The 13,298-nt window shown below is 47.5% G+C and overlaps 1 protein-coding gene across 1 annotated transcript; it reads right to left on the bottom strand.

Moving 5' to 3' along the window:
- On the bottom strand, positions 216-713 carry LOC110432044 (the record flags this gene model as incomplete). Its single annotated transcript, XM_021452013.1, has 1 exon — positions 216-713. A coding segment is annotated over one exon (498 nt), but the record flags the coding sequence as incomplete, so codon positions are not given.

Here is a 13,298-nt window from a genome sequence, read left to right on the forward strand (position 1 = left end):
TTTCAAAAATATATACGTGGCCCAAAACGTCAGATTAAAAAGGTCGGGCTCTAATTCTCCATGGAAAGGTAGAAATAGATCATGTCTATTTCTTCTAATTCTTTATTGGGCTCTAAAAATAATTTAAGACGTTGACCATTTACCTTGAAAAACGTACCTTCATCATTTTGAAGTGTGATAGCTCCATGGGATGATGAATTGATTACCTTGAATGGTCCTTCCCATTTACTACGGAGTTTTCCATGCCCGAAAAGCTTCACCCTGGAATTAAAAAGTAACACCTTATCTCCGGGTGCGAACTCCTTCTTCTTGATCCTCTTGTCATGCCACCTTTTGACTCTTTCTTTGTAGATCTTCGAGTTGTGATATGCTTTCTCTCGCCATTCTTCTAATTCTGATAGTTGCATTCTTCTTTGATCTCTAGTGACATCTAGGTCCATATTCCATCTCCTTATGGCCCAGTGTGCTTTGAATTCTAGTTTAACAGGTAGGTGGCAAGTCTTCCCGTACACCAATTGGTATGGGGAAATTCCAATTGGGGTCTTGTATGCTGTCCGGTATGCCCAGAGTGCATCGGGTAACTTGTCTTTCCATGCTGTTCCCATCTCATTGACTGTTTTCTGAAGAATATTCTTGATTTGCTTGTTGGAAGTCTCTGCTTGGCCACTTGTCTGAGGATGGTAGGGGCTAGCGACGCGGTGACGAATTCCATGTTTTGATAGATAGTGCTTGAAGCGTTTGTCGATGAAGTGTGCTCCTCCATCGCTTATCACTACTCTGAGGACTCCAAATCTTGGAAATATAACTTCCTCAAACATCCTCTTTGAACTGATGTTGTCAGCGTGTTTGCAAGGTAGTGCCTCTACCCACTTGGAGACGTAGTCAACTGCCACCAAGATGAACTCACACTTCTTTGATGGGGAAATGGACCCATGTAGTCTATTCCCCAGACATCAAAGAGCTCAATCTGAAGGTTGGTGGTGAGTGGCATGGCATCTCTTGTGTTTATGTTTCCGTGCCTTTGACATGGCCCACATCTTCTGATATATTGCTTCGTGTCTTCATACATTGTAGGCCAGTAGAATCCACACTGCCAGATCTTTGAATGTGTACGGAATGCTCCATAATGACCTCCATAAGGTGATGAATGACACCTGTCGATGATCTTCCATCCTTCCTCGGTGGTCACACATCTCCTGAGTAAGCCATCAGAGCATACTCGGAAGAGGTATGGCTCATCCCATATATGTGAACGACTTTCTTGAATAAGCTTCTTCTTGTTCGCTCCTGGTGGTACATACCCTGAAACCATAAAATTAACAATATCTGCATACCAGGGGTCAGACCTGTTAATCCCCTAGAGCATGTCGTCCCGGAGTGAATCATTGATGGGGGTTTCCTGTGGATTCTTAAAATATATTCTAGACAAGTGATCAGCAACAAAATTTTCTACTCCCTTTTTATCTTTTATTTCCAAGTCAAATTCTTGAAGTAATAAGATCCATCTAATCAGGCGAGGTTTGGCATCCATCTTTTTCAGTGAGTAGATATTTTAGTGCAGCATGATCAGTGTAAACAATTATTTTGGCTCCAACTAAATAAGATCTAAATTTATCAATTCCAAAAACAACAGCCAGAAGCTCTTTTTCAGTGGTTGCATAATTAAGTTGAGCTCCTGTCAAAGTTTTACTGGCATAAGCAATTGCATGATGCTTCTTATTTTTAGTTTATCCCAAAACTACCCCCACAGCATAATCACTAGCATCACACATAATTTCAAAAGGCAACGACCAATCAGAGGGTTGAATGATTGTGCAGAGATGAGTGCATTCTTTAATAAATTGAAAGATGTTAGGCATGCATCATCAAATTCGAAAGGAGCATCCTTGGCTAGCAAAAGAGTAAGTGGTCTAGCAATAAATGAAAAATCTTTTATGAATCTGCGATAACAACTAGCATGGCCAAGAAAGCTTCGAATTCCTTTTATATTCATAGGTGGAGGTAGTTGTTCAATTACTTCAATTTTAGCTTTGTCTACCTCAATACCTCTTTCACACACTAGGTGTCCTAGCACTATTCCTTCCCTCACCATGAAATGACATTTTTCCCAATTAAGGACTAAGTGCTTTTCTTCACATCTTTGCAAAACCTTGTCTATGTTTTCAAGACAACTATCAAAAGTTTTTCCATATACAGAGAAATCATCCATGAAAACTTCCATAATATCTTCAATCGTATCAGAAAATATAGACAACATGCATCTTTGAAAAGAAGCTGGTGCATTACATAACCCAAAAGACATTCTACGGTAAGCATAAGTTCCATATGGGCATGTAAAAGTGGTTTTCCTTTGATCATCGGGATGGATCAGGATCTGGTAATACCCTGAATATCCATCTAAGAAACACAAGAACGAATGGTTCGCTAATCGCTCTAGCATCTCATCTATGAAAGGTAAAGGAAAATGATCCTTTTTCGTGGCTTTGTTCAGTTTTCTGTAGTCTATGAACATCCGCCACCCTGTGATGGTGTGTTGCGGAATTAGCTCGTTCTTTTAATTCGTAACGACAGTCATGCCTCCCTTTTTAGGCACAACTTGAACTGGGCTCACCCACTCACTGTGCGGCACAGGATATATAATCCCTACATGCAGCAACTTTATAACTTCCTTTTTAACTACCTCTCTCATCGCGTTGTTTAGTCTACGTTGGGGCTCTCGAGAAGGTGAAACACAAGGATCTGTCGAAATACGATGGGTACAAATCATAGGACTGATTCCTGTAAGATCTTGGAGTGAGTAGCCAAAAACTGAGTGATGTTTCTCAAGAATGGTCATTAATCGCAGAGTTTGCTCCTGAGTGAGTTTATCACTAATGATCACAGGAAACTCTGGATTATTGTTTAGGAAAGCATAGATAAGACCGGGTGGTAAAGTTTTAAGCTCTATGGGAGGTCTAGGTGTTTCTGCAAACTCATCTAAGGGTTCAGGTTCACAAGGTTCAGCTTCTTCTTCTATGAAGAAAGGAGCTTCTTCTTCTAAGTCTGGTTTATCTAAAAGCTCTAGAGATGCAGCCTTAACGTCCTGCATATGATTGGGCAAAAGGTATGACTCGGTCTTATTATTTAAGGAGTGAGAAATTGTTATTGGAAATTTAAAAGCTTTTCCAAAACAATTGTGTAGCTTTCCAGTATGACCTTCATAAAGGAGTCTTCTAAAAGGTTGTCCTATCAACAGGTCGAAGTCCCATGTATCAAAGATATAGAAGTTCAAATGAACCATGGAGCCTTCTACCGTAAGAGGTAGGACATTAATAATTCCAAGACTGGGGACTAATTGTCCTGAAGATTCCTTTATGACCTTTGTTGTGGGGGTTAAGACTAAATTTTTAAATAATTTAATAGCAAAAGATTCAGACATGATGTTGATCCCCACAACAGGATTATAGAGAGCATCAGTTTGATCAGAATCATAAGCACAGCGTATAGTTATAGGAGGTGTGTCTAAACGGATCACATCAGAGGAAAGTTCTGACTCCTCCAACCATTCGCTACTCATGACTGCGATAAGCTCTCTCAATTGATGTTCAGTTGGCAAACAAATGCTAAAATGGCCATTTTGGGGTCTGTCAATAGAATGGTAGTTTGAAATGTTTCCAAAATTAGCAAAAAGATCAGATTCTATATCTAGCGTGAAATCAGGTGGTGGAATTTCTTCCTTTTGTGGCTCAGAACTTGGATGGCTAAAGTAGATGGAGAATTTGGCAGAGTGTCTACTTCGGCTTCGTGGGTTTCATCATGAAGGGTATTATCCATCTCAGCTTCTAGGATTCTATCTAGGATAACTCTAGCGTCATCAGTAGGGATGCGAAAGAAAGAACCACTAGACATTGTATGTAGAATTTGTTTATGATCTTTCTGAAGACCTTAAAAAAAGTGAAATAAAAGAACAAGGTCTTCTAGATTAAGGTTTGGACCAAATTCTAAAAGATCAGAAAAACGTTTCCAGGATTTTCCCAAAGTTTCATTATCTTTTTCTTTAAAAGATAGGACTTCGAGTCTAAGGTCGCCGATACAGTTGAGGGAATAAAAATCTAGACAAAAGTTGGCTCGTAAGACTCCCCATTCACCTCGTTGTTGACTTACCTTCTGACTATACCATTGTCTAGCTTCTCCCCTTAAAGAAAAAGGAAAAAGATTCCAACGTAAACTCTTATCAGAAATGCCTTTAATGCAAAGACAATCACATGTTTGCTCAAAATCTCTAATATGAAGGTAAGGGTTTTCGTCTTCCTTTCCTAAAAAGATAGGTTTTGAATCATGGCAATCAACCTGGAACTTAACCTATACTGGGATGTTTGGATAGGCTGTGATGACTCCCATGGTAAAAGGTCAGTTTCTGAAGGTGTTGCAAATTGATAGATCGATTTAGAATCTTGGTTTTCCATAAAGTAAGAGTAAAGAAAATAAAGAATATAAAAAGATAAGAAAAGATAAAAGTATAAATACAAGCTAGTAGTAAGACTCAAGGTTATCTCAGCAAACCGTCTTTCTCCCCGGCAACGGTGCGAGAAATGCTTGTTGATATTTGGTAACGCGATCAGAATTAATCCGCAAGCGCTCGGATATCGGTGAGCACTTCACCCGGGATGTTATGCAGAGTATCATATTTATATTTTTACCACTAGGAGAAAGCGTGCATCTGACTAACCCGGTCTATTACTACTAACCTTTAGGCTACAAACTATGTGATTCGATGTGAGTGATGTATAGAGAAGACTACAACTGCACTCTCGTTCTAACCTTGGTAAGGATGATCTATTGTTCTATTAGGGAGGCTCACAGAATCTAGACACCACAAAGGATGTTCGACCCGCACCTATAAACCCTATCGATCTTGCTAACGGGATATGGGCTACAAAGGTAACTCGGAAATGTCTCGTTCATCGCTACTACCACGGTCCAGCTAGTCAGGGGATATCTATGAGTATCCTAGCCCAAACACCATGTTTACGCTAGAGATGATTACTCTAAACTCTACGCGAAGAGATCAAAGTAAACTCATAAACCAAAGAACAATAAAACAAATAACTTACTAGAATTTAGAAGTCGAAATACTGAAGAATCCTAGGAGCAAGCCTCGGGTTAGGAGACTTGATCCTGCATGTACAACCTCAGAGTAGACACCGACAGGCCGGGCTTCCTCTCATCTACACCTCCACTCTATCTCTCTCAATCTAGTAGAACTAGTCTACTCTCACATTGGATGCTACGCCCTATGAGGTGGGAACCCTAAGGAACCTCTCTCTCTGAATCCTCTCTAGAAAATATGCTAATGAATAATTGGATTCTCTCCTCCAGGGGCCAGGGGGCCTTGCTTATATAGTCTTTTCAAATGAATCTGGACCGTCAGATCAAACCGACATTGATTGAACGGTTCTCCTTGATCCTTTAGGTCGGTGGAGCATAATCCGCGAGTCTTGTGCTGATTGGCTAACAGAGGAGGGCGGGCGCCCAAGGGGAGAGGGCGGGCGCCCTACCCCCGGGCCCGACCAGCCTCCCGTTCGTTCCTGTGGCTTCTGGAGTCTTCTAGATGTTGAATAATTGCGCGGTACGTTAATATCTCTATGTAAACCCGACATGTGGGCCTTTCTTCCATATTTCCTGATAACCCCCTGCAAAAATAGATAAACAACAAAACTCGTGGAATTCTGTCACATCAAACCCTAATTCTAGGTGTTGTTTGTATATTGGTCCTTTTCGTTGTTTATTTCATAATTAAAATTGATACTTAAGAACCGTCAAGAATAGACATGATATTTATCCCTACAACTGGATTATAGACATTTATTTGATACATATGGATTATGCAATGAATTGGAATAGAAGATGGATCTAAACGAATTATTTCAGTGGAAAGCTCTGATTCTTCTAACCATTCATTACTTGTAATATATACTAATTCTCTTGAGGTTCTTCCAGGGGGAATGTTCTCAGGGGGATTAAAAGACTCTCTAGTGTTTCTATGTGGCCTCTTCGTAGAGTGATAATTCAAAACGTTTCCAAATTCAGTAAAAGAGATCAGGTTCTATGTCTAGCATAAAATCTGGAAACAGAATTTCTTCTTTTTCTTGCTCAAGACATGTGTTAGCTGAAGTAGATGGTGTTTCTAGGAAAGAGTTAGTTCCAACTAATTGGGGTTGAGGCTCTACTTCTAGAGGTAATCTAATTCAATGGATAGGATTTGATCTAGGATTAATCTTGCTTTCTCAGAAGAGACATGCAAGAAAGATCCTCCTAAAGTAGTGTCGAGCAACTTTCTACTTTCTATACTCAGATCTTTATAAAAATGTTGTAGAAGAATAGGGTCTGGTAGACTATGATCCGGGCCGAATGCTAAAAGTGTAGTAAATCGATTCCAGGCTGAAGCCAAAGATTCTTTGGATTCTTGCTTTATAGTGAGAACCTTGACTCTAAGGTCGATGATTTGGGAGATGGAATAAACCCAGTCGCCGTAGTTGGTGCAGTGAGAACCAGGTACAAAGTGTCCCTGACCTTCCTCGCCATCCTCTGCACTAGGAGTGGTTGCAGCTTTTGTGACTGAGATGGCTAGCATCCCCGCCGTTCTAGGGTAAGGTAACAGCCACCTTCATCTGACGTCGTCGTCGAATGATCAACGTGACACCGACTGTGTCACCACACATGCACACCTCGAAGTTGGATAGCTGGTGAGAAGAGAGAACAGAGGAAAACCCAGCTGGCTGCTGCAATAGGTTCCAACTAGTTCCTATTGTCAAGGGCATCAAGCCCTACGGTAGTTGGACCTCGGCTACGTAGTTCGTAGCCACGATCCGTCTTCTCCGGCGAGGTTTTGCCCCTCAGCCGCAGGCTTATGTTTTAGAAGAGAAAGGAGATTGTAGATAATAATTCTTGCTTGCTTATATCAATAGAGTCTACAGATATTTATGTCCCTTTAACTATGCCTCCTTATGCTAAATAGCCTATTTGGGACTAATATAAATTGCAAATTAAAAGGATAACTAAACTTATAAAAATAACTGGGCCAACAATCAAGGCCCGCCCCTAGCCACCTAATTCGGCCTGGCTGCTGGGCGCGCCTTCTCCTGCTGTTGCAGCGCGCTCAGCGGTCCGCCGGATGTCTCAGGCCCGCTGCTGACGTGTGTATGTGCGGCCCCACATGACATCTCTCCCCCCTCAAGATCCAGCTCGTCCTCGAGCTGGAAGGCGGGATACTTCTCGCGAAAATCAGCCAAGTCTTCCCATGTCGCTGAAGAAGACGGTTCACCCTACCAGTGAACCAGGACGTGGCGAACTCCCCTGGCGAGACGAACCTACTCCACCCATGCAGGTACTGGAATAACGGCGTCGTGATGGATGTCGGGCAGAGGCGGTGGAGCTGTTGGAGGCGTGCCCACGAACTTCTTCAGGGTGCTGACATGGAACACGTCGTGGATGCGTGCCTGGGCAGGAAGCGCAAGGCAGGCAGCGACGTCGTTGATGATCTCCACGACCCGATAAGGACCCAGGAAGCGGGCTTTCAGCTTGCCCGTTGTAGCCTGGGGTAGCGAGGCCGGCGCACGCTGTCGGAGACACAGGAGCACCCAATCGTCCACCTGGTAGACAACCTGTCGATGGTGCTTGTCGTACTGCAGTTTCTGCACCGCTTGTGCCTGCTCCAGACGGTAAAGAACATCAGCGAGGAAAGCCTCGCGTTCCTCCATGTCGCAAGCCACTGCAGCCACTCGCGTCTCACCAGGCTCATAAGAGCGGATGGTGGGCGGGTCGCGGCCATACACCACATGAAACGGAGTCTCCCGAAGTGACGTCTGGTAGGCTGTGTTGTAGACGTACTCAGCCCAGGGAAGCCACCGGAGCCACTGCCAGGGACAGTCGCCGGTGAAGCAGCGCAGGTACATGACCATGACGCGGTTGGCTGCCTCCGTCTGTCCATCTAACTGGGGGTGGAACGCGGACGTCATGTGCAGCTTGGTCCCCATGAGCCGCATCAACTCACGCCAGAACGCCGACGTGAACACCGGGTCGCGGTCCGACACCATGGACTACGAAACACCATGCAGGCGTACTATGTCGGTGAAGAAAGCCTGTGCCAACGTCTCCGCCGTGTATGGGTGAGCGAGGGCGATGAAGTGGCAGTACTTGCTGAAGCGGTCGATGATAGTGAGGATCACCGACTTCCCCTGGACACGGGGCAGGGCTTCCACAAAATCGAGGCCAATATCAGCCCAGACGACGGTGGGGACTGGTAGCGGAAGTAGAAGTCCTGCCGGAAGTAGGTGTTCGGACTTGTAGTGCTGGCAGGAGACGCACGCCCGCACAAAGTCCTGCACAATCCGTCTCATCTGGGGAAAATGGAAATCCCGACGGAGGTGGTGTAGAGTACGCTGGACCCCTTCGTGACCATCATCATGGACCACAGCTATTGACGGTCCTTAAGTATCAAATTTAATTATCAAATAAACAAAGAAAAGGATCCAAATGAAATCAACATCTAGACTTAGGGTTTTATCTGACAGAATTCCACGAGTTTTGGTGTTTGTCTATTTCTGCAGGGGGTTATCAGGAAATACGGAAGAAAGGCCCACACGTCGGGATTACATAGAGATATTAACGTACCGCGCAATTATCTTACATCTAGAAGACTCCAGAAGCCACGGGAACGAAGTGGAGGCAGAACGGGGCCTGGCCGAGGGCGCCCGCCCTAGGGACCAGGGCGCCCGCCCACCTCAGGAGTCCAATCAGGACTATCTTTTGGGATCAAGCTCCACCGACCTAAAGGATCAAGGATAACCGTTCAATCAATGTCGGTTTGATCCGACGGCCCATATTCACTTGGAAGGACTATAAAACCAGACCCCCTGGCCCCTGGAGGAGAAGAGCCTCTCAACCATAATTCATTATTCATCAAGGGAGAAGAAGCCTCTGATCAAGTCTAGAGCCACCACATCAATTAGACATCTAGATTAGCATAGCTACATAGGATTAGAACTAGAAGGAGTCAATCTTCGATTGGTTTCCGGATCTGTCAAGAGGATTCTTGGTAATTCTCTTTTGTTCTTCTAATTGTTCATCTTTGTTCTTCAATATTATGAATATGACTTTGTTCCAATATATTGCTTATGACTTTGCTCTACTTGTTTATATTCAAGATTATATTGTTCTTAGTTTATCATGGTTATATACTTGGCTTAGTTAGATTTGAATTATATAGATGTTTAGGATCGTATAGCGATTATCCATCGGATCCATGGATAAATGATTGATATTGTGTAGGCGTGGTGCTTATACCATATTTATCTGCGATTGTACCCAATATGCCAGATCGTGGGGAAGTTTGTGATAGTGACAGCTTCATTGATTCTTATATAGTCCCCCTCTCGTGTATTGGGCTGGCAGAGCAACATTATTATAGGGGAGTGATTACGATGTTTCTCATATTCCTTGCTAATATCACTATGCATGGGCGTAGTCCTGTCTCGCAATGATTGCTAAGTATACTTGCACTAACTATGATATGCTAGACTGTATAGTTAAGAATAACTTAGGGAATATTCTTGTAGTTCATTCTAATACCATGCTAATGACTTGCTAGAATATCCAATTGAGGTGCTTATCATATTTATATGTGGCTAAGTTATTATCTTTGTCACTATTCATTACTTCATATATCTTTTATGTGACACTTATCCCTGTATGAAAGAGTTAGATAAATGTTCTCAATTATACATGCAATGATAGATACTCAATCTCATATTCCATTCTATAATCAACATTGATGGTTACTAATCCCTTCCCACTGGTAAAAATACAAAAAACGATACCTGGAATACTTTCCGGTTAAAATGCTACATTGGTATTAATATGTGCGCTTGCAGATCCCATTCATTATTTATTTAGATGAGCAATTGCATATTTCAATACCGCGTCTCTCATGTCATGCTTGGGATGACAACTTGGCTTAAGTGGTATGAGGGATAGGTTTGGCATTTTTGGCACCGTTATCAGAATTAGAAAACTGTCTACTTTTGGTAGTGATGTTAAGAATACCCAACAGCAGCCACAATCTCCTGTACCCGGGGCGAAGACAGAGGAATGTACAGGCGACCATCGTAGAGTACCATGCCTTCCGCCACCGTCCAAGGAGCTGCATGTGAGCCAGCACGGATGTCGTCGTGGATGGTTACTAGTGCTCGGTCAGTGGCCTGAGCATGTCGTAGATGCGCGATGAAGTCAAAGCGTGGAGCGGAGATCGCCTGGAGGTCACCCACGCTGTCCTCCTCGGTGTCGCGATGGGACAAAGTGTCGGCCACCGTATTAGAAGCCCCTGACTTGTATTCGACGGTGAAGTCAAAGCCGAGGAGCTTGCCAACCCAATGATGCTGAGGGATTGTGGCGAGACATTGGTCGAGGAGATACTTGTGGCCATAGTGGTCCGTCTTGACGATGAACCGGCGCCCCCAGAGGTACGGTCGCCAGTGCCGTACAGCGAGCACCAGGCCGATGAGCTCTCGCTCATATGCCACGAGTGAGCGATGGCGGGGGGCCACTGGCCTACTGAAGAAGGCGATCGGGTGTCCCTCCTGGATGAGGATGGCCCTAAACCCGTACGTCGATGCGTCGCACTCCACGATGAAGGGCTTGGAGAAGTCCGGCAAGGTCAGCACTGGGGCTGACGTCACAGCCCTTGAGGGCACTGAAAGCAGCCTCCGCCTCGGCGCCCCATGCGAACCCCTCCTTTTTCAGAAGCGCCGTGAGAGGGGCTGCAATGGCGCCGTAGTTGTGGACCAATTTCCTATAGTAGCCCACCAAGCCAAGGAAGCCACACATTGCTCATGCCGACCCGGGCTACGGCCAGTCGTGGATAGCCTGGACCTTGGCGGGATCCATGGCAACGCCAACGGTGTAGATGACGTGGCCGAGGTAGGCGACAGAGGAGACACCGAACGAGCACTTGGACCTCTTCACAAAGAGGCGGTGTCGGCGCAGGATGTCCAGGACGATGCGGAGGTGGCGGAGGTGGTCCGCCCAAGTGGTGCTATAGATCAGGATATCATCAAAAAACAAGTACGAACCGACGGAGGTAAGCGCACAGCACGTTGTTCATCAGAGCTCGAAACATTGCCGGGGCGTTGCACAGCCCGAACGGCATCACCAGGAACTCGTAGAGGCCATCGTGAGTGCGGAACGCTGTCTTGTGGACGTCCTCCGGGCGCATCCGCACCTGATGGTATCCCGACCGCAAGTCGAGTATGGTGAAGAAGCGGGCGCCATGGAGCTCGTCCAGGAGCTCATCGACGACGGGGATGGGAAACGCATCCTTGATGGTGAGGGTGTTGAGGTCGCGGTAGTCGACGCAGAACCGCCATGAGCCGTCGGCCATCTTGACGAGGAGCACGGGCGAAGAGAAGGCCGAGTCACTGCGGCGAACAATGCCCTGCTGGATCATGGCTGTGCACTGGCGTTCCAGCTCGTCTTTTTGTGCCGCCGGGTACCGGTATGAACGCACCACAACGGGCGCCGAGCCGGGCTTGAGGGTGATGGCGTGGTCGCGGGCATGGGGTGGAGGCATGCCACTGGGCTCGGTGAAGATGTCGTCGTATGCTGCCAGCAGCCCGTCAAGGAGGGACGCGCTGGAAGCCGTGGCCTCACGCAGACTGGGTCCGCCCGTGGACAGCACTCCTGCCCAGCAGAATGCGCGGCCCTGGTAGGTGAAGGACAGGGACCGTGCCGTGAAGTCCCACACGATCGGTCCGAGGGTCGCCATCCACTGTGTTCCCAACACGATGTTGTAACCTGCAAGTGGCATGACAAAAAGGTCGATGGCAAAGGTGGTGTTGTCGATGGTGAACGGAGCATGCCGAATGACGCCTGGGCATGGAATCTTCTCGCCATTCGCGACCATGGCCGTCATGCGCGCCCGAGGCTGGACGCGAAGGCCGGTGCGTCGCGCAACCTCCTCGGCGATGAAGTTATGAGTGGAGCCGCTGTCCAGGAGGGCGACAAATGTCGCTGTACCGACCGACACCCGGACCTGCATAGTGTCAGCAAGCGGCACACCTACGACCGCGTGGAGAGAGAAGACGGGTGCCTCTGTGTCGCCTTCCTCTGCCCCGGCATCGGCCCCATCGTCGGTCGCTGTCAAGAAGAAACAGTCACTTGCAAACGCGGTTGTGACCGCGGCCATACCTCTCATCACAATTGTAGCAAAGACCAAGGCGCCGACGTTCCTCCATCTCTGCCTGGGAGAGTCGTTTGACGGTGCGGCCTTTGATCCTGACCTGCGCCTGGGGGGCAGGCCGGGCGCCCACTGGTGCTGGCAGCGCGAGGCGCGGTGGGGGGGCTGGAAGGGCCGGAACGAGCCCTCGGTTGGCGGACCTTGCTGGCTGAGGGTGCTGGGGTGTGTGCTGCTCCCGCAGCTCGAACTGCCGGGCAAGGCTCATGGCGGCCGCCAAAGTCCCCGGGTTCTGAATGCGCACGTCGATGCTGAGCAGCGGCAGCAGGCCCCCGGTGAAGAGCTGCACCCGCTGCGATTCGTCGAGGCGACCAGCCCTGGGGAGCAACTCCTGGAACCGGTCCTGATACTCAGCAACTGTAGAGGTGCGGCGACACTCCGCAAGTTCAGCCAGGGGTGCTGATCGGAGTGGCGGCCCGTAACGGAGATTGAGGAGCTCCGTGAACCGGCACCATGACGGGGTACCCTCGTCCGTCTGGAGCTGGATGTACCACATCTGGGCACCCTCTTCTAGGTTGTAGGAAGCCATCCAGACTTTCTCCTCTTCCATGATCCGCTGCTGGTGGAAGTAGGACTCACAACGGTTGATGAAGATCAGCGGATCACTCTTGCCGTCGTAGCATGGAAAGTCCATCTTCTGGAACTTCGGCGGTCGGTCCTGGTGATGCTCGCCGAACTGTGGCTTGTGGCCCGACGTGGAGGAGAGGGCAGTGATTGCTTGTGCCTGAGCCTCCATGGTCTTGGCGTTGGCTTCTGCAGTCGCCTGCAGGGCAGCAACAGCCTTGGCCACATTAGCCACGGTGGTCTTCAGGTCCTCGGCGTCTCCCATCGGCGATGTGCAGGATGCAGCGGAGGATGGCGTCGGGGAAGCGGGCACAACGAGGGGTGGCGCGGTGGCTGGTGGAGGAGTCTGGGCGACAGCTGGTGGTGGGGAGGTGGACTGGGCAGATGAGGATCGCCAAGATCGCGATACCAGGTTGTCAAAGGCATCAAGCCCTACGGTAGCTGGACCTCGGCTACGTAGTTCGTA

The sequence above is a fragment of the Sorghum bicolor genome, chromosome 1 (genome assembly GCF_000003195.3).
Source record: "Sorghum bicolor cultivar BTx623 chromosome 1, Sorghum_bicolor_NCBIv3, whole genome shotgun sequence".
NCBI lineage: Eukaryota > Viridiplantae > Streptophyta > Magnoliopsida > Poales > Poaceae > Sorghum > Sorghum bicolor.